Genomic DNA, 22,419 nt, shown 5'->3' with positions numbered 1-22,419 from the left:
TCAGAAGGTTGTAGGTTCAAGTGCCAATCCAGGACATGAGTACCTAATTCAGACACTGCAGCGCAGAACTGTGGGAGCTATTAAATGGAGGCCATTTTTCTTTCAGTAGCAGGCAGTTTTGTTTTTGGTAACATATCTCCATCTTGTCCCATTCTTTAAAGACTTTCATTTTGAGCCACTTTAACCCATGCAATTCATTTATACTTTTTGTCTTCATCAGTACCTCAACTGTGGTTAATTTCTTCGGCTATTTAGCCCAGGCATGCATTTTAAAAACCATTAGTTGCAGATAATTTGGTTTCAAAGCCCACAATTTTCTCTTGGTTTTTAATTAATTGTTTCTAACCAAACCATCTAAAGCTCTTGCTTGTTGAAGTGTGGTTTCTATGCTAATCTGATTTCATAAACTACTTACATATAATTACACCCAAAGCAAAATAAGATAATCTTGTTAACAAAGCTCAAATCGGTAATTTGCAGTTTAATTTGCATTATTATATGTTATGTTCTATTAGATGACAACTTAACATTGACAGTAAATGATCATGCGAGAAAATGGGAAATGCTACTGGCTTGACAACAATTACATGTGTGATATTGGGCCCCCCTCTGTCGTAGTCAACATTAGCTGTTATTTGAAAATCAACATTAACTTAAAATTACATTTAAATATTTTTTTTAATTGATCTGTAATGTTTGTGAGTGGATAATAGCCGACTCCAGTTGTTGCTCCAGATATCTGAAGCAGTCTCTGTGATGGGCTGCTTGTGTAACTTGCCTACATAACCATCTACATAATAGAAAGTTGAGCAAGGATGCCCAAATCCTTTGAAACACAGGGAGCTTTAGTGTGGAGTTGTGTGCAGTTGTGTGAGTTTGTGGGCAGTAAGACTTCACGATAGGTATACTAAGGGAAAGGAAACGCTACAGCAGACCTTTTAGATTTAATGCCTCATTAAATGCTTTGGTCATCAAAATGGAAAGTGCAAAGAACACACAATCCAGTTCTGCAACTTCCAAGAATTTTAATTTTCTGACATCAATTATTAACTTGCAACAAAGTGCTGTGTTTTTGTCACTAGACTGAACTTTAAACACTATATACTGCTCCAACTGACTTAGCAATCCCCTTTTCTTCCATGGAACTGTCATACGGCACTGACTGTGCAATGCAAATGGAGCAGCGCAGCAGCAATGTGGAAGATTTCTCTGTTAATGTATTTTCTGTGACCCCTTGTCAGCCTAGAGCCCCTGGAGTCCAGGTGTCAGATGGAGACAAGGCTGGGGCCACCCTGCTATTCTCTGGTGTCTTTTTGGTTCTAGTGGGCATAACTTTCACAGTAATGGGCTGGATTAAATATTATGGTACTAGTGATTTAGAATGGACACAGTTGCTGGGACCCATTCTACTTTCTGTTGGAGTCACTTTTGTTCTGATTGCTGTCTGCAAGTTCCGAATGTTAACTTGCAAAACCTGCAAACAAATTAACGAGAGTGCAGTGGAGACCGAGCAGACTCTCTGTGGACAATCATTTGTTTTTACTGGGATTAATCAACCTATAACTTTCCACGGAGCTACTGTTGTTCAGTATATTCCCCCTCCATATGCATCTCCTGCCCAAGATGGTGTTTCCCTGAACACAACCGTCTTGCCATCACTGAACAACTCCCAGAGCACTAATCCACCTAATGGTGCTACAGGGACAACCCCATGTCCTCCTCAGTACTATACCATTTACCCTCTGGATGGCACAGCTTTTACAGGAGATGAGAATTGCCCACCTTACCAAGGACCAGAGAACGAAATAATCAGGTAGGCTTTATATATCATTGCTTACATTTTATCTCTAATAGAAGTCTTTGAAATTTCAAGAAATAATGCTGAAAGAGAACCAACAAGATACACAGAGCAAAATTATTTGAACATTCATTTAAAACTACAGAGGTTAGTTGAGCTACTTTTCCTTATAGCATGTGCTGGATTAATGTTAATAGTTTATTTGTAGTGGTTTATTTCAGAACCCAGGACCACTTTCCAAGACTCACATACCATGAGCTACAACAGTCAGGAAACCCTGGTATAGAGATGCAACAAAAGCAATTCTATTTTGTAATCATGTCATCAGAAAGCTTTGAAGATATACAACAACAGCTTGTACTTAATGTAGTAAACCGTCCCAAGGCACTTCACAGGAGTGTCATAAAACAAAATTTGACGCCTAGCCACATAAGGAGAAATTAGGGCAGATGTCCGAAAGCTTGGTTTTAAGGAGCGTCTTAAAGGAGGAAAGAGAGGTGGAGAGGCAGAGAGGTTTAGGAAGGGAATTCCAGAGCTTAGTGCCTCGGCAACTGAAAGCATGGCCACCAATGGTTGAGCGATTAAAATCAGGGATGCTAATATATATAACAGATACTATTAAGGCATCTTACTCAACTATTGTGTTATATGTTATTCAACTGCAGAGAAAGTACAAGTGTAGTGGTTTCTGTTACCTGTGATTGGATTACTTTCATTCTTTTTGTATTTATGCATGCCAATGGTGCACCCATCTAATATGCGCACCAATTAGTCTGTAGGTATTGAGCTGGAGAGAAAAGAAGAAAAAAGATAAATCAATATTTTTAGTTGTTCATCACAGCATTTTACCAAGAGTATTATGTGAGCTTACAGCACACGTGTTGGTGTACAAACCAGTGAAAATATTTTTATTTTTGACAATCACATTTGCAGACTTTATTTCGATAAGTGCAGAATTTATCATACTTGTGAGTTGTGAGCAGTACCAATGCAATGCATGTCCTTGGCACTTGTGAGCTATTCATTCTTTGTTAATCATGGGATGAATTCGGCATTCTCTTGAGAATCCTTTACTTACTGATTGAGATTGAAAGATCAATAAAATGTAATATCTATACAATTATTAAAAATCTTAGGTTGATGTTAAAAATCCATATGTAAACCTTATAATGGAAAACCATGTAAATATTTATAATAGCAAAATCTTATCTAAACACGTAAACATTTCACAGTTTATTGTTAAACCAATCAAATCAAAAAGATTTTTGAAAAAAAATTCACCTATCATTGTTATCTTAGTAAGGGAAATTTCTAAAGTCCAAAATACGGTTTTAAACAAAATATAATCGAAAATTATATGTTTCACAAAAAAATGATTTATATTTATAACTTTATTATTTGTGTCTTTTTAATACCTTCATTAAAGTTTTTACTTGCCCCTCCTAAAAACTTTTGGCTTGAATGTGATATTTTTGTCCAGAACTGTAAGTTCAAGGCAGATCCTACCGTCTAACCAGTCTAACAATATAGTAATTTGGATTTTGCCTATGTTTCCTAAGGTGATTTAAAAAATATATATATATTGCCGGCCTCCTCCCCTAATTAATGGGGAGGGGCCTAGCACTGCTCGCACCGGGGCCCTGCCAGACCACCAGGGAGCGGGGTGCCGTGAAAACAGCCCAGCACTCAAAAGGAGTGCACATATCGTGCGGCAATAGGTCCGGGGGCGCAAGGGAAGTTTGCGGCCGGGGCGCAAGTGGGGCGTTGTGCATGATGCTGATGTCATCGCCAGTGGCGCAGCGGCGCTGGGCGCTACCAACTACCGCTGCCGCTAACCTCCTGCTGAATTTCGCGGGAGGCGTTAGCAGCGGCGCGCCCGGGTGCTAGGGGATTTGCGCCCTGTTAGCGCCCCCCGGGAGCGCCAACGAGAGGTGCAAACCAACCCAATTTTACCCCCATTATGTATAAACTCAATCTTTTACTGGATTAGCAATCCACAGGCCTGGACTAATAATCTAGACAATGTGAGTTCAAATCCCACCATGGTAGTCTGAGAATTCAGTAAAAAAATACTGGAAGTAAAAAGCTGGTATCAGTAAAGAAAAGTGACCATAAAGCTATCAGATTGTTATAAAAGCCCAACTGGTTCACTAATGTCCTTTAGGGAAGGAAACCTGCTGTCCTTACCCGATCTGGCCTGTATGTGGCTCCAGTCTCACTCCAACTGCCCTCTGAAGTGACCTAGTAAGTGACCCATCGATTCAAGAAGGCAGTCCATCACCATCTTCTCAGGGCAACTAGGAATGGGCAATAAATGCCGACCTTGCCAGCGACACCCAGATTCCGAGAATGAAGTTAAAAAAAACACTGCATGCCGTTGAAAGAAAATCACTCCTTACAATGCATGAGGAGTCAGGTGTTATTCCATTCAGCCATAGGGGCTTAGTTAAGACAGAAGTGTGGGAGCCTTCAAAGGGTAGGATTTCAACTAAGGGCAATAACTTTGATCAACAGTTTGTGGAGGTGAACTCCCATCTCACACACTTAAGATAGGTGATAGAGAAGACTCACTTTCTGTCAGACACAGAAGGGGCTGAAAAATAACAGTCCTTCCAGCACACTCCCACAATCAAAAAAGAAAGACTGGCATTTATATAATGTCTTTCATGACCACCGGACTTCCCAAAGTGCTTTACAGTCAATGAAGAACTTTTGAAGTGTAGTCACTGTTGTAATGTAGGAAATAAGGAAATAAGTCCAATAGAAGTAAAATGGAAGGCCAAGAAATTAGGCCAAGACCCAGATATGCTGGATTTCAGCCTCTTTGCTAGTTTCTGAATTGGAGTCCATGCCAAACAAGGTTACATGCATTAGAGGAGGTGTGGCTTGGGGGGAGGGGACTCCCAGACCAGAATTATCCTTGGTTCCAGCCAGGAATCCGCCAATCGGGCCGCTATGCCCTATTAGGAGTGATGTATGAGCCTGCCAGCTGATGGAAAGTGAAGCTTACCTGGAGATCCAGGCCTGGAGCTTGGCCTGGGTCCCCAGAAATGTCAAAATGTTATAAGTTTCTTTGAGGCCACTTATAAAGGGGAGCCTCCACTGCATTTTGTTGCTGCCCTGACTGGCAGGCAGAAAGGACGCACCCCTAATGCGAGCACTTGCCTAACTCTTACGTTTAGGAAACGTCTCCCTGATTCTGGGATCAGCCGTGAAGGTTCTCAGTGGGATATCCCCCCAGCAGATTTTCAGGGCCAGAGTGTGAGCTGTGTTCTAACAGGTAGCAATGTGAACTTACATTGCATTTTAAAAGGCTGAACCAGTTTAGCTTAGAATAGCTTAGTGAGAATGGTGAACCTAGGTTTTCAGAGATGCAAAGTTGCTTTTTTATTATATTTCATAACTGAGGACAACAGGGAAATTGGTCTTGCAGTGTCCGAGTATATAAATAATACACGGACTGCAGGAGAACAATAATAACAGATATTTACTGAACAGAGGGTACTCTTTTATTTGGACCCAAAAAAAAAAACCCAATTCAACTGTAAATAAACAAAAGTTCAACTAAAGCTTAACAAATCAAATTAAAATTTGGTTTTCTGTGTTGATGATGCACTCCAGTCCCCACGGCGCCCATCGGTCGCGGAAATACTCAAGCGCACCGACGGACACCGCGTGCTCCATCTCCAGGGCCACCCGGGCGCGAACATGGCCGCGGAAGAGATGCAGGCAATCCGGCTGGACGACCCCCTCGACCGCCCGCTGCCTGGACCAATTGATGGCTCTTTTAGCCAGGCCCAGGAGCAGGCCCACAAGGAGGTCCTCCAACCTGTCCGCTCCCCTCCGCACCGGGTGACCGTAGATCAAGAGCGTGGGACTGAAGTGCAACCAAAAATCGAGGAGCAGCCCCTTTAAGTAGTGAAAGAGGGGCTGCAACCTCTCACAATCCATATAAATGTGAAACACGGACTCCTCCAGGCCGCAAAAAATGCAGGCGGCCTGGGAGTCCGTGAACCTACTTAAAAACTTATTGCACGGGACCGCTCCGTGCAACACCCTCCAGGCCAAGTCCCCGATGGAACAAGGGAGGACTCCCGCATAGAGAGCCCTCCATTGGGGACCTCCGCTACCGCCGGTCGGCAAAACGCCACGCCAAGGCGTGTCCGGACGGTAGACGAAGATGGCAAAGTGGAGAGTGTGCAAGAGCAGCCCGTACAGGAAACCCCTCCGCGCGGAATGAAAAGGCACGGAGGGTATTTCCTCGAGACGGCTCAAGTTGTGAGGCGCCGGTTCCCGAGGGGAGTTTCGGGGCCGGGCGCCGATGAGGAATTCCGTCCGAACGGGGGTAAGCTCGGACGGGATCGCCCCACGTGCTTGAGCCGCCTCGATACACCTAGTGGAGTCGGGGCCCAGTGCCGCTTTTACCGATTCGATGGTTTTGACCGCGAGCCGGACGTTGGCCCAGGACAGGCGCCGCGCCAGCTCCTCCGGTGCCATCCAGCCCGCTCCTCCGCCATCGAGCAGGTCCCCGACTCTGGTCACCTTGCCAGCCACAGCCCTACCCTCCGCCAGCCGCCCGAACCCGTGTTCGTGGAGGTGCGGATTCCTGAGCAGTGGCTCCCGAAGGAGAGCCGCCGCTCCTGACGGGGGAGAGCTCCGCCTGGAAGCGACGTAGTTCCAAACCCATAGTAGTTCCTGGTAGAAGACAGGCAGCTCCCGCAGGCCGGCACGCCTGCTGCCCACTTTCGCAAACAGGAGCTGCGTGTCGTAATTGAGGCCATGCAGCTGGCGGAAGAAAAACGTCGCCAGCGCACACCATCTCGGAGGATTCTCGACGTACAGGTATCTCTGCAGCATCTGAAGACGGAAAGTCGCAGCCTGGGTGCGAAGGCACACCAGCGCCTGACCGCCCTCCCTAAGCGGGAGACACAGAACCGCGGCAGAGACCCAGTGCTTCCTTTTGTCCCAGAAGAAGTCGATGAGCTTCTTCTGAATCTTGGCGACAAACGCAGGGGGAGGGATCAAAGTGACCAACCGGTACCACAACATGGCGGCCACCAGCTGGTTTATGACCAGCGCTCGACCCCTGTAGGACAACACTCGGAGCAGTCCTGTCCAGCGTCCTAGGCGAGCGGTGACTTTGGCCTCCAGCTCTCGCCAGTTCGCCGGCCAAGCGTCCTCGGCAGGGCTAAGGTAGACTCCCAAATAGAGGAGGTGCGTGGTGCTCCAGGCGAAAGACCTGAACTCCTCCGGCAGGGAGTCCACCCGCCACTGACCCACCAGGAGTCCGGAACATTTCTCCCAGTTGATCTTGGCGGAGGATGCGTCCGAGTAAATCTGCTGGCATTCCCGCATCCTCCGCAAGTCAGCGGGATCCGTGACCATGAGGAGCACGTCATCGGCGTAAGCCGAGAGGACCACCTCCACGCCCGGCCCTTGCAGAGCCAGTCCCGTCAACCTCTTCCGCAAGAGGCGCAGGAAAGGCTCCACGCAAATGGCATATAACTGACCGGACATGGGGCATCCCTGACGCACCCCCCTCCCGAAGCGAAGGGGCGCCGTCAAGGACCCGTTAACTTTAATCAGACACTCCGCGGCGGCATACAGAAGTCGGATCCGGGCGACGAAATGCGTCCCGAACCCGAATGCGCGCAGAGTCCCGAAGAGATACTCGTGATCCACCCTGTCGAACGCCTTCTCCTGATCCAGGGAAAGGAAGGCAACCGACAGACCAGCCCTCTGGGAGTGGTGGACCAGGTCCCGGACTAGATGGATGTTATCATGGATGGTCCGGCCCGGGACCGTGTAGGACTGGTCGGGGTGGATCATGTGGGCCAGCACGGTGCCAAGGCGAGCAGACATGGCCCTGGCAAAGATTTTATAGTCCGTGCTGAGGAGGGAGACCGGGCGCCAGTTCTTAAGGAGGCGGAGATCGCCCTTCTTAGGCAGCAGGACAATGACCGCCCTGCGCCAAGAGAGGGGCATCTCCCCGGTCGCCAAACTTTCCCCCAGGACCCGCGCGTAGTCGCCCCCCAAGACGTCCCAGAACGCCCTGTGGAACTCCACGGTCAGCCCGTCCAGCCCCGGGGACTTTCCCCTAGAGAGCTGGTGGAGGGCACCGGTCAGCTCCGCCAGACTTAGCGGAGCGTCCAATTTTTCGGCGCCCTCCGGGCCAACCTTCGTCAGGTCCTCCCACAAAACTCTGCGCGCATCCTCGCTGGATGTATCCGGAGAGAACAGAGCCCCGTAATAGGCGCGGGTCTCCACGCTGATTCCCTCCGGATCCGAGACCAGAGATCCGTCGTCGGCCAGCAGCCCCAAGAGCTGCTTACGGACCCCCCGTCTTTTTTCCAGCGAGTAGAAGGGGGAGCCGCGGTCCAGGTCCCGCAGGAGCTGGATCCGCGACCTCACGTACGCGCCTCGGGACCCGACGAGCTGCAGGTCCTTCAGCGCGCCCTTCTTCTCTTCGTACACCTTCCGCAGGGCCGGGTCCTCGACGACCTGACCGAGACGGGACTCCAGGTCGAGCACCTCCTTCTCCAACCGCCCGACCCGGGCCTCCCGCCTCTTGGTCGACCCCTTCGCGTACTCCTGACAGAAGAGGCGGATGTGAGCCTTGCCCACATCCCACCATAGCCTCAAGGAGGGGAAGCCCCCCTGCTTCCTTCTCCAGTCGGCCCAGAATCGACGAAACGAATCCCGGAACCGTGCGTCCTCCAGCAGCAGGTTGTTAAAATGCCAGTACACGGACACCCCCCGCGCGTGCAGCGGAGCGAGCTCCGCCCACACCAGGTGGTGGTCCGTGCACGGCACCGGCCGCATGGAAGCTGCCGGAATGCAGGAGACGTACGCCCGGGAAATGTAGAGGCGGTCGATTCTGGACCTTCCTCCCCCAGACCTCACGCTAGTGAAGGCGCTGGAGTCGGGGTGGAGATTTTGCCAGACGTCCACCAAGTCGAAGGACCCAACCAGGTCCCTCAACTTCTCCATCGCCGCCGGGCTTCGTGGGGGACCCGAACGGTCCCTCGCCTCGAGGGTGCAGTTAAAATCCCCCCCGAGGATGACGCACTCGCCCACGTCGATGGAGCCCAAGAGAGCGGACACTTCTTCGAAGAAGCGCACTTGCTGCGCACTGGTCTGAGGGGCGTACACGTTCACTAGATGGAGCGGCACGCCCCCCAGGCGAACAGTGACCTGGAGCAAGCGGCCCGGCACGTGCTCCTTGACCCCCAAGATCTCCGGCTGAAAATGCGGGGCCAGCAAGATAGCCACCCCGCTGGAATTGTTGGAGAGGTGACTCATGCTGACCCCTCCTTGCCACTCCAGGAGCCACGTGGCTTCGTCTCCCGGAACGGTGTGGGTTTCTTGCAGGAAGCACACCGCATACTTCCCGTCCTGAAGGACCGAGAAGTTATTGAATCTGCGGCGCGCCTCCCTGCTGCCGTTGATGTTGAGGCTGGCTATGGTTATCTTCATGTCAGAAGCATAGTGCAACCTCTACCTACACCTAACGGGGCGAGGAAGCGCAGCCGCTGGTCAGCCGCCACTTCCTCAGCAGCCCAGTGAGAAACGTTGTGAGCCGACGCAGCTCGAGCGGGTTCACACCCTCGTCCGCGCCCATGATCTTAACGGCGGCGCGGACGGAATCGATGAGCAGCGCCAGCTCCGACCACCTGTCGAGGGCCAGCCGGACCTTATTGCGCTGACCCAGGCACGTGGCCATAAAATCCTGGAGTTCCCTTACGGAAATGAGGGGAGACTCGGCAAGGGGCACGAGGTCATCCATCGCCACGTCGGCGCTGGAGTCCGAATCGTCCTCCGTGCCCATCACCGAGACCCCATCCTCCTCCAGGGGGTCGTCACCAGCGGCCGACCCGTCCGCCGCGCAGTGCGAAGCGAACGACTCGGCCGCGCCAGCCAGCCCCGCCTCCGCCCGGATCCCACCCCCAGGATCGGTGGCAGAGGATTTCTCCCTGGGCTCCTCTAGGGGTGCCGGGCCAGAAGACGGCGGCGGTTCAGAGCGCCCCTCCGCCTCAGACGCCGGAACAACTGGGGAGAGAACAATTTCCAGCTCCTCCAGTACGTCCGGCACCAGAGACGCAGCCAGGGGGCCATCCTCCTCCCCGCCACCAACCTCCGACCCAGCGGACGGGGGGTTTTGAATTAAAAGCTCTACCAGGACGAGCATCCCCTGGGAGACGTCCGGGTCGCATTGGGCGAGCTCATTATCCTCGAGCTCGCCCGACCCAGCCCCCAGGCTGCCCGACCCGGCGAGGGGTAACGGCACCGATAAAAGGTCAATTTCAATTACTGCCGCGGGTTGTTCCGCAACCACCCCCACGGGCAGGGTCTCATCCCCATCCCCGGGAGGCGCGTGCTGGACAGACACATCTGCCTCAGCCTCCCGAGGGACAGGCGACCCCTGCCGATCGCTGGTGATGACGACAGCGCTTGGGGGGGGGGGGCGCAGTACCCGCGGCGGGCGACGACTCCCCCTGCTCGGAGGGACCTTCCTCCTCCCGGTCCTCCTCCTCATCCAGGGGGTCGCGCCTTCTTTTTAGCACGGAGGGAGCGAGGGAGACCTCCATGTCTGCAAAGGCCTCCTCCTCGACTCCCTCCGGCGGAGCAGGTTTGTCGGGTTCCTCGGGCCCGAGCCCGGCCGCGGGTATTGGCATTACCGCTGCGGCGGTTGCGGCCACAGGCTCGGGCACGAGGCCCCTCCCGCTCACATCTGCCCTGATCAACTCCGCGAGGAGCGCGGGTGTAAGGGGCTCAAGGGGCAAGGGCTCGCCATCCACGGGGGGACCCGCTCTAAGGTGCTTCTTTTTTCCCCGCGCCTTCTTTCCGGCCGGACACGCTCCCTCCCCCCCGCCGGAGGCCTTGCTGGCATCGGCCCCCGACGTCAACCGCGCATCAGACGTACTTGACGCGCAGGCAGATCCGGGGGGAAGGGCGGCGGCGGCGGCGCCAGCCTCGGCCGCACGAGATGATCCGGCGGCCTTGGAGGCAGGGCAGTTCCTCCTGATGTGCCCCACCTCCCTGCAGGCATGGCACCTCACACCGTCCGACGTCCAAAAGGCGCGGTAGGCGGTCCCCTCGTGGAGGACGACGAACGCCCCGTCAGTGTCCTCCTCCCGCGCCAGCTGGATAAACAGCTGGCGGCGGAAGGAGAAGATGTGGCGAAGGCTGGCCTCCCGGAAGCCGAGCGGGATGGGTGTGATCCCCGACCTCACCTCCCCAAGTTGTCGCAAATGGGGAAGGAGGAGCTCACCAGGAACATAGGGCGGGACGTTGGAAATAATGATCCTCTGCGCGGTGGCCTCGAGAGGATCCACCGGCAGGAAGGTCCCGCCCACGGTGAGCCCCTTGGCGACAGCCAGGGACACCGCCCGCTCCGACCCCAGGAAGAACAGAGCCTTCCCATACATTTTCGAGGCCGCGACGATGGCTGAGGGGCCGACAACCCCAGCCATGGCCTTGACGCAGGCCTCGATGGTCATAGTGGGGTGAGTGTAGCTCTTCACCCCAAGCTTTTTTGTTATTAATCGAAAAGGTGACGGGGCAGCAGGAACAGCGGGAGCAGCTGTGGCTGTGGCTACCACTCTCGCATAGGTCCCGGCTGGCCCCGCCACCGGCGACGACGCAGTCGCCATTCTGGGGTGCTTTTTTTAAGGGCTACACTCACCCCAAGTCACAGGCCTGAAGGTGTTAATGGCCTCGGTGTATATATATATTTTTTGTCCTCTATTGAGCAGAGGGAGCTGATTAAAATGAGGACACACCTCTCTCCTTATTGATTTAAATTGGGAGAGGGGCCCTCTCCCCTCTGCTCAATTGGCAATAAAATAGATGAAACTAAGGTGCCTTAGAAAGACAGGCAGAGAGAGACAAAGAGAGAGAGAGAGGTGGGGGGGTGGGAAGGAGGGAGGCCGCAAAGGGCAGTGTTGCCACTCAGGACGGTGGGTGGGTGTTGGCAGGGTTGCACTCTCCGATGGAAAAAGTCTTTGGTGGTGGTGGTCTTCTGGCAGGGGGAGAAGACGTCTTCACCTGGAAAAGCTGGAGAAGCCCAGGCTCAGTCCTGCAACAGGTCTTAACGATGTAATTAAATTAAATTAAGGACTTCACCTTGGGCAGCTCCAAGCTCTCCCAGGGCAGGCAATAGAAGGGATGCTAATTAGTGGTGTGTGTGGCCTAGCTTTTAACAAGAGCCACACACACACACACTACACCCCTTGATGATCCGGCCTTGCTTCTTCTTTTCTCCCCCCACCTAAAATACAAAGTCTTGGGAGAGTGCCCCAAATAACACCCACCTGTAGATGTTCCGGATGAAGTTTTCTTCCCTCCTTTCAAGCAGTTGGTTTCTCTCCCCTCTCTCCCTCTCCTGAAGTGGAGGCCAATTTGGGGAGGCAGTGATAGAAAAGGCCTCTCCCCTGGTTGATGTTGATGTAGGCCTCCTTTCTCCTTCTCCTCCTCTGTCCTCTCTCTCCAGGCACCTCAGTTGATGTAATGATGGTGGAGTTGGTGGTGGTGGTGGTCCAACGTTCTCCTCCTCTTCCTGGTCAGGGGACCACCACTTTAATCCACTCTCCAAAGTCTGGCTGCTCCCTCTGCTCGTGCTTGCAGCTGCACAGCCAGCAATGCTGTGCAAACTGAACAGAGGGTAACTTAAGACTGACGTACAGAAGCCTGCTATGGCTTTATATACAGGGGTGGTCACTGCCGGTACTGCAGTATAGAATCAGTTCTTCTCTTAAAGGTACATACACAACAATTCCTCGCCTTTTAGATAAACAGTACGTAACATTCATTTAACAACTAAATAATAACTAATTACAATTAAAATTTTCTCTGTACTATATACATCAACTGAAATAATCATTTATAAGTTCAGTCTTTGAGGAGGCTTCCTGATCCTGACTGGATAGCGCCTTTCTCGAGTATCCTGTTCTTGCGGCGGAGTTGATTCTGGCTCAGTGTCATTGGTTGGTTTGTCAGCTTCCAATACCACTGCTTCTGAGGTAGACGCAATCTGTACTTCGGGTTGATTACCAGGTGCACCTGCTCGTGGTATGGGTTTGGCTTGTTCCTGTGACTTTAGAATCTGGTCAGCATGGCGTCTCACGATGCTCTCTCCAACGTCCACTGTGTACATTAGTGGTCCCTGCTGTGTGCATATCGGTCCTGGCTGCCATTTTTCTGTTCGGTAGTCGCGGGCCAAGACTGGTTGCCCTATCTTGAAGCTCCTGGTTGGCTTCTCATTTATGTGCTGGAATTGCTTATCCTCAACATCTCGTCTTATGTTTGGTTTGAGCAAATCCAGGCGACATCTTAGCCTTCGGTTGAAGAACATTATGGCTGGAGCTTGGTTGGTGACTGCATGTGTTGCATTCCGGTAAGCAAACAAGAAATTATCCACCTTGTGTTGTAGTGGTATGTCATCATTATACATTGCATTTATGGCCTTTTTAAAGGTCTGAACAAACCTCTCAGCCAATCCATTTGTGGCTGGATGATATGGGGCAGATGTGTAATGTTTCACCCCATTATTCCTCAGAAACCTCCGGAAATCCTCGGACACAAACTGTGGCCCATTGTCGGAGCAAATCTGTTCTGGCAAGCCATTCCTGGCGAAGATTGTCCGTAGGACTGCAATAGTTTTCTCCGTGGTGGTGGAGGACATTTTGATGACCTCTGGCCATTTCGAATGGGCGTCCACAGCAATTAGGAACATTGAGTCCATAGATGGACCAGCAAAATCAATGTGTACCCGTTGCCATGGAGATGACGGCCACGCCCATGGATGTAGCGGGGCCTGTGGTGGTGCGTTTTGGACCTTCTGGCATCCTGTGCATCTCTTGGTCATATCCTCGATTTCTTTTTCGATTCCCGGCCACCACACAAACGCCCTGGCTAGGCCCTTCATTTTTACCCCTCCCAGATGACCCTCATGAAGCTCATTGAGCACTCTCTCACTCAACTTGGGTGGAATTACCACTCGGGATCCACACATCAAGGTCCCCCGGCACACTGACAGCTGTTCTCTCCTTGGTGAGAATGCTGGCAACAGTGAGTCGCCATGTGCTGGCCATCCCTTCACCATCAAATCATAGACCCGAGAGAGTGTCGGGTCATTTCGGGTTTCCTTCTCTATACTTGAGTTTGTAACAGGTAAACATTCGACTATGGTCGCATGGAATATCTCAACAGGGTCCACTGCAGGTGCTTCCTCTACCATAGGCAACGGTAGGCGCGACAGCCCATCAGCATTTCCATGCTGTTTCGTACCCTTGTACTCTATGTCGTACTGATGTGCCCCTCGAAAAAGTGACCATCTTTGCAGCCGTTGCGCCGTCATCACCGGAACGCCCTTCTTTGGGTTAAAAATGGAGACCAGGGGCTGATGATCAGTCAGTAGGGTGAATTTCTGCCCATGCAGATAGTGATTGAACTTCTTCACCCCCCACACCAGGCTGAGGGCCTCCCTGTCAATCTGGGCGTAGTTACGCTCGGCTGAGGTTAACAAGCGCGACGCAAAGGCTATTGGCCTCTCTGAACCGTCAAGGAATTTGTGTGACAGCACCGCTCCGATGCCGTAGGGAGACGCATCACATGCTAACCGAATCGGTAGTGTTGGATTGTAGTGGGCCAATACTTCTTTTGAAGTGATTAGGCATTTACATTTCTGAAAGGCACACTTACACTCATCACTCCATTTCCATGTTACTCCAGTTTGCAGTAGGGCGTTCAGTGGGTGCAGAATTGTAGATAAATTCGGCAAGAACTTATGGTAGTAGTTCACCAACTCGAGGAACGACCTCAGTTGCGACACATTTTCCGGTGCTGGAGCCTTGACTACAGCCTCAATCTTGTCCGGCGACTTATGCAACCCTTCCTCATCAATCATGTGGCCACAATACGAGATTTGTCTCCTGAAGAACACGCATTTGGGGCGGTTGGCTCGTAGCCCATATTCCTGTAAATCTCGTGAGCACCTGCTCCAGGTTGGCAAGGTGTTCACTGTCATTTTCGCCCGTAACCAGGATGTCGTCCAAATAACACTGGGTCCCCGGGATCCCTTGCAGGACTTGTTCCATCGCCCTCTGCCAAATAGCCGGGGCTGATGCTACCCCGAATACCAGTCGATTGTACTGGTAAAGGCCTTTGTGAGTGTTTATCGTGAGGTATTTCCTAGATGCTTCTTCCACCTCCATTTGTAGATACGCTTGGGCCAGATCAATCTTTGTAAAGCGTTTCCCTCCAGATAGTGAGGTGAAAATATCTTCTATCCGTGGAAGTGGATATTGTACTGTGTGTAGGACTGGGTTCACAGTTACCTTGAAGTCCCCACAGATGCGAACCTTCTTCGGTTCCCCAGGCGTGCTGCTCAATGATTTCTTCATTACAGGAATGATGGGTGTGGCCCACTCGCTCCAGTCCACCTTGGACAGCACACCCGAATGCTCCAGGCTCTCCAGCTCTGCTTCAACGGCTGGGCGGGTCGCGTAAGGTAAAACATTTTGGGTTTGCGTTATCTTCGATTTTTATCATTGCCGTTACTCCTTTTAGAGTCCCAAGTCCTTGTTGGAACACCTCTATCGCGTCAGTTAGAATTTTTGACAGTCGTCCAGGTGTGACGTCGTCATCCTTTTTATCAGTCACAGTTAGCGCCTGAATGGAATGCCAATCCAATTGTATTTTTCGGATCCATTCACGTCCCAATAATGGTGGTCCTCCATCTGGTAGTATATATAAATACAGTTTCTGTGTTTCCTTGCCGTTGTATTCAACTGGCACCCTTATTTTTCCTCTGGGGTAGACTTTTTGCCCCGTGTATATCTTCAATACAATGGACGTGTCCTTCAAGGGTATGTGTGAGAATAGCCGCTCATAGTCTCGTCGATTCATGACAGTTAGGGCTGATCCTGTGTCCAATTCCATCTTTACTGGGGACCCTGCTATCATGAGGGTGACCCAAATGGTTCGGTGATCCTCCTTTGCGATCACGTTGTGTAACTTTAGACAACTTAGTCTCCTGCTCCCGGAGTCCTTATCACTCTCCTGATCTTCCGAACTACTGTCTGTCAATTTCTTTACTTTCTTGTACTTTTCCTTAGCAGTTCTTGTAGTGTTGGTTTTCTTTCCCGACCTGCAGACTCTTGCTATGTGTCCCATTTTCCCACATTGCCTGCATACTTTGTCCTTAAACCAGCAGTCCTTCTGATCATGGGTTGTTCTGCCACAGCGATAGCACTTTTCTGCTCCATACGCCATTTCGTTAGCGCTGTATTCCTGTGGTTTCTGTTGTATTTCCGCAGCTCCCCGTGCTGCTGCTTCGTAGGATACTGCCACGCTGAAAGCCTGTTCTAGCGTCAGGTCCTTTTCCGAAAGTAGTCGTTTCTGGGTTCCTTCACTCTGGAGCCCGCAGACAAACTTATCCCGTAAGGTATCTGCCAGTCCTGCTCCGAACTGGCAGTGCTTCGATAACTTGCGTAGTTCTGTAAGATAGTCAGCATTGCTCTCATCTTTGTGCTGGTTTCTTTTATGGATCTTGAATCTTTCTGCTACCAGCAGCGGTGTAGGGTTTAGGTGTTCCTGTAAGATATTAACAATCTCCTCAAAACTTTTCTCCATTGGTTTTGCTGGGGTAATTAAATTCCGCAATAGGCCGTACGTTCTCGCGCCCATCAAATTTAATAATACCGACGCCTTCTTTCCATCGGCCACCTCATTTGCCTTGCAGTATACTTCAATTCTTTCCACATACGTGGTCCAGTCTTCTACCTCGTTGTCGAAAGCAGTGATACTGCCACTTTTCGGCATCGTTGGTGATTTAAAATGGCGCCTCCTGCGCTTTTTCTTCTTCACCGATGGATTAAAATGGCGCCTCCTGCGCTTTTCCTTCTTCCCCAATGGAATAAAATTGCGCCTCCCGCGCTTTTCCTTCTTCCCCTTGCTGCCACGCTGCTCCTAGCGTTCTGCAGGGTAATGGCGGCGACCCGCGGCTTCGGCGCGTCTCACTTTTCCTTCCCCTTGTTTTATTTTCGCTACGCTGCCCGGTTCTTGAGCACCGACCGCGCCCTGTGCGCTCCACCCTCTCTCTCTCTCTTTTCCTCCCGACGACGCTGCACGGCCCCTTTGCAGAGCCGCTCGATCGAGCTCGTGCCCGCCGCAGTCCGGAAGGGTCAGCGCACTACCTGCTACCAGCACGATTTGCTGGAACACCTTGACTGGGGAGCCAAGCCCAGCTCTCCACAGCCTCTCCTGCAACTCTCCGAACTCCGATGGATCCTTGGGCGGTCGACGCCCGTTGCTCTGACTTCGACCTCCAAGAAGCTTCTTCTCAGGGAAAGATCCCCGTGAGGTGATGCAGTACTGCAGGTGAGTTCGAACCTGTTCGTCGCTAATGTAGTGTCCGAGTATAAATAATACACGGACTGCAGGAGAACAATAATAACAGGTATTTACTGAACAGAGGGTAACTCAAGACTGACGTACAGAAGCCTGCTATGGCTTTATATACAGGGGTGGTCACTGCCGGTACTGCAGTATAGAATCAGTTCTTCTCTTAAAGGTACATACACAACAGGTCTCATTGTGAATCTGTATCCTGTTCATTCATGTATTTTATGTAGAATAAACCTGCTGTTGGCTTGAAGCTGTGTCTATGTCCACAGAATGCTTTTCAGTCCACCACCTGCAAAGAGAAGAGAATGCACTTGGTGGTAGACACAATAGGGTTGGTTTTAACCAAGCCCGTCCTGCGGGCAAGGGGTGGGTGGGGGGTTAAAATTGCGCCTGGGGGCTCATCGCACCTTTCCCACACCATTCTGGCCCTCCCATCATTTTGAATGTCCAGTTTGTGGCTGCATGCCAGGCGTCCGCTCCAGGCAAGTGGAGGACCCTAATGAAAAGGTCAAAGTCGTATGCCAATGAAGCAGGGCTATGGGGAAAGAGAGCAGGGGAGTGGAACTATTGGATAGCTCTTTCAAAGAGCCGGCACAGGCATGATGGGCCGAATGGCCTCCTTCTATATTGTATGACTCTATGATAAGTTTTTTAACTTTTTCCTCTTGCTTTTAAAAATTATTTGAAGAGAAACCAATGAGAAAATAGTTGAAGAAAATATTGCAGTACTACAGTTAACTGGCACTGATGCATTCTATGAAATTAAGTTCACTGCACATGTTCAGTATGCACAATCCAAATTCTGCTTATAGAGTCGCAGTTCTGGGTAAAAATAGCAACTCCAAGTCTATTTTTTTTAAAGAAGTGGTTGAGGCCTTCAACTGAAAACATTAATGAAGGCATTAAAAGGCACAAGTACCAACTCAGTGGATAAATGTAATAATGCTATTGTGAAATATGTAATACTTCATTTTTAAAATTTTGTTTAAACCATTATTTTTGGCATTAGAATTTTTAGTTGCTAAGGAACAAAGCAAATAGTACCTGAAAGAAGTTTTCAGAAAGCATTTTGAGAAAACTTTGGAAATCTGACAGCCAGATTGCACAACCTGAGAACCAGATTTCACAATCAGAATGACGAGCTTAAATATGCAATACCTATAATAAATGTGGATATAGAAAATTATAATGGACAAAATAATGTGATAAAAACACAACAGGAAGTCAACTGGCACAGAAAGGAAGTGCATACAGATGCAAGATGTTTAGTCAATTATAGATAGAAATAATATAAAATCAAAGTACTACAGAAAAATAAGGTCAGATTTTAAAATGGCAACTGCATTATATCTGCACTCCCTTGTCCAATTATCCCATGCCCTTTAACCTCACTTCAACTGAAGACTATGCTTGGTCCTTACTTCCCTTAATCACTAGACAGCTAACTTCAGGCAGACAGAGGCACAGGTGATTCTTCTGTGCACTCCCCTCCCCCCCACCCCCATAGTTCATGGGTTGGGGGGTGGGGTCTGCTCCCAGGCTCACTTGGAAATCCTGCAAGGTATTCCGGAAATGCAGCTAGCAGTACGTATGCCTGCAGGAAGCAGGTGTAGGTGCTGTTCTGTGCTGCATGTGGGGCCCACTAAGAGGGATGTCTTGGGAAATTGACTGGCATATTATATATAAAAAGGCCACTCATTTAAGAGTTCTCACAAAATAAAGGACAAAGTCATGGAATTCAATCCTCCAAAGCACCAGCAAAAATGCCAGCATACCATTTAACAAAAATGGAATTTGACTTATTCAGTCACAGTAAATCGGTGGCTCTGATGTTATCCTCTACATGGCACAAACACCCCTATTGTTATAAAGCATCGTCATATCCTCTGATTCATCACGAGCAATGACATGAAAGATGTGCTAGTCTTCATTAAGTTTCCTATGCTTTTGACCTCAACAGTGTCCTTCCAATGTCTAAGATTGATAATTCAATTTGATCTTTACTGGGAAATTAGTATGAAATTAAACCTTATAATTAGTTGAATACTAAAACTGTGTTGAATATTTTTGAGTTTATTCATGTAATATTGGTAATATGTCTCCACAGGACAGAGGACGGCCAAGATGATTCACAAGCCACGTTAACAGTTGATGAGGTTCCCGATAGCATTCCGCCACCTTCATATGATGAAATCTTCCCCGTAGAAAGTGAAGATACTACAGAACATTAGCTCTGCTGGGTGTATCAAGCTACAATATGTGACTCGAACACGGTCATGGTTATTCTTCCCTCACTCTCACTTTATCACCATCCATCTTTCTATTCAATGTTACTCAGTGTTTTGTCACATGGCTAACTGCAAAGATGCAAAAAAAGTGTTTTTTATAACACATAATATAGAGTAACGGATAAATTTCCTTGTCATTATGGGGTATATTTTGCTCTTTTCACAAATTAATTGCCTGTATATTATAGAAAATAACAACTCCAAATGCCAGGTGTGCACAATTTTGCTTCCACAATTTCTAAATCAATCTGAATTCAATTGCTTGAATGTAAGAAAAACAGCCAATCAGGACCCGACTATAATAATGCTGCATCATGCTTCTCAAGCATCTAAATTGGTAGATAACTGGCATAAATGGCAAATATTTTGTTCATAAAGTTATGCAGTGCACAAAGCTTAGTCAAAATGAGTCAATGAAGATGTTATGAATCTCTTTTACAGACTGGCACATGGGGGTCCTGTTAGATAGTATGATTGAAATGTATGATGAACTGATTGGCTGGGACCTGTCCACAAAATACCCACAACTCAGCAGCAAACAGTTGTGGACTTAGACATCCCCCTTATGAATCAACTCCAGCTGACAGCCCCAACCCAACTCCCAGTGGCACCTCTGGTCCAATTCAGTTCTCACTGACAGCCCCAACTTATCCAGACTATTTCAACTTTGATGTTTTGGCCTTACTTTGTAAAACTAACTCGCAGCTGAGTAATAAACACCAATCTTTGTATTTATTCTACCTTAAGCAAAACTGCACAGATTTTCGTCTCGATTGCCCTTTAACTAGGACTTAAGCATTTTATTTTGTGAGTTACCTTCCCAAAACACATTTAAACACGAGATCAAGACTCAAGTATTGTAACAATAAAAATGGAAGAAAATTCTGTACTGCTTTCTGCCAGTTATGTTGATCTGTTAACTTGCATCTACTTTTTGTTAAACTTTACCCACACAGAAGATAATATAACCCCTGATAGTGGGGCACAGGTCAGGATTCATATTAGTATCAACTATTACTGACTACAATTTAGCACTTCTATTAGATTTTTCCCCCTAAATTATATGTATAATTAGAAACTATATAAACATATTTATAAAATTGTAATTATTTGTCAAAGAAAATTTTTGACTCATAACACACTAGAAAATAACTTTTTCATGAAGGGAATTTACATTTTTGGTAATTCACTGTGCACTGATGGAAGAACCTGGTTCAAATTGTCACCTCACTTTTTCATGTTGCGACCAATTATTTATAGCAGCAATGCTTTGAAGAATACAAGTTTTGAGTTCATTTCCTTCACTTAATATTTAGGGTTTATTTTCATTTCTGTGCTATTTGTAAAGGCTAAAGATCTTATTCACTCTCATTTACAAAATATGCAATGAGGCCTCTGATTAGAAATATTAATATGTCGGACCTTGTTGTATGCAAATTGGCTGACATGTTTGCCTACATTACAACTGTTACTACACTTCAAAAAGTACTCCATTGGCTGTCAAGCACTTTGCGATGTCCTGAGGTTGTGAAAGGTGCTATATAGAGTCTTTCTTTCTGTGTTGGGGGAAGGATAAGAAATTTAAAGAAGAAATGTAGCTGGTTAGCACTGTTGCCTCACAGCGCCAGGGACCCGGGTTCGAATCCAGCCTCGGGCGACTGTCTGTGTGGAGTTTGCACATTCTCCCCGTGTTTGCGTGGGTTTACTCCGGGTGCTCCGGTTTCCTCCCACAGTCCAAAGATGTGCGGGTTAGGTTGATTGGCTATGATAAATTGACCCTTAGTGTTAGGGGGATTAAATACGTGGGGTTACGGGGATAGGGTGGGATATGTGTTGGTGTAGGGGTTACGGGGATCGGGTGGGATATGTGTCGGTGCAGGCTCGATGGGCCAAAATGGCCTTTATCTGCACTGTGTGGTTTCTGTGATTTCTGTGATATTACAGGAGGCCAAGGGAGGTCTGCCTGGAAAGAAACTCTTTGGATGGGTTTGTTTGGGTTTACTGTCCTTTTCCCATCTACAAAATTTCTGTTGAAAATAATTCTTGAAAAACCTCTGAAAGGTCAGAGGGAGGCTGAAGAAGAGATGTTAGGAGAACTTAGAGAGCTGCAAGTATAACATAATGGACAAAGATGTGGAATAGTGAAAAAACTGGCAAAAAAATCCCTGGACACAAAAGTTGTTTCAAGGCTTCTGCAAACCTTGCTACAAACCTGTATGAAGAAATGTTGCTTCAATAAATGTTTGTTTTTTCTTTTTACAATTCAATATTCTGTATGTTTTTGTCATTAATAATAAGGATATCAGGTCATCAAGTTTCAGAAAACTGCATTAAGATTATACAAATATTCAGAATGTAAGTGGTGTAACAGCGTGGATATCTTGTAGGTTGCCTGTGAATTTCCTCGAGGGCAGTGCTCAATGATGTGCTCCAGGGTCTGATTAGGAGCTCCACAGTTGCATGATGGGGATGCTTTAATCTTCTATGAAACTTATCCTCGCTAAAATAATATGCAGACTACACAGACTGAGACGATCATTGATAATGGAAAGCAATGAATGTGTGACATCAGAGTTACATTACAGGAAAGTAATCTAGATTTTCTAATGTAAAAATGTAGATTCCAAGATGACAATTTTCAATAAATGTATCAGATAATGTACTTTGCAATAAACTGATACATGGAGCACAATATAATAAAGTAACTTTCTCAATATTGCATTACAATAAAGAATGATATTACTGAAGGAATAGAGGCAAGAGGAGTGATGTAATGCAGTTTGCAGGATCAACATTAAAGTATGTGTCTACCTCACTGGCTCTATCCCACCAGGATTACGAAAACCTGCCCAAGAGTTTATGGGGGTTAAGTTGCATAACCCCCGAAAACGGGCATGGGGAGCACGGTATACGATTAACTTGCAC

At 48.7% G+C, this 22,419-nt stretch overlaps 1 protein-coding gene across 1 annotated transcript; it reads left to right on the top strand.

Annotated features, from left to right (window-relative positions):
- The first annotated feature begins 687 nt into the window (after nucleotides 1-687).
- Nucleotides 688-21,761, top strand: tmem174 (transmembrane protein 174). Its single transcript, XM_085990197.1, has 2 exons — nucleotides 688-1,813; nucleotides 19,314-21,761. Exons 1-2 carry the CDS (start codon nucleotides 1,140-1,142, stop codon nucleotides 19,435-19,437), a joined length of 798 nt encoding a protein of 265 aa, XP_085846323.1. The 5' UTR covers nucleotides 688-1,139; the 3' UTR covers nucleotides 19,438-21,761.
- The last annotated feature ends 658 nt before the right edge of the window (nucleotides 21,762-22,419 follow it).

The sequence above is a fragment of the Somniosus microcephalus genome, chromosome 1 (genome assembly GCF_052327205.1).
Source record: "Somniosus microcephalus isolate GS21.2 chromosome 1, FLI_Smic_1.0, whole genome shotgun sequence".
NCBI classification, from domain to species: domain Eukaryota; kingdom Metazoa; phylum Chordata; class Chondrichthyes; order Squaliformes; family Somniosidae; genus Somniosus; species Somniosus microcephalus.
This window is presented reverse-complemented; position numbering and strand designations above follow the sequence as displayed.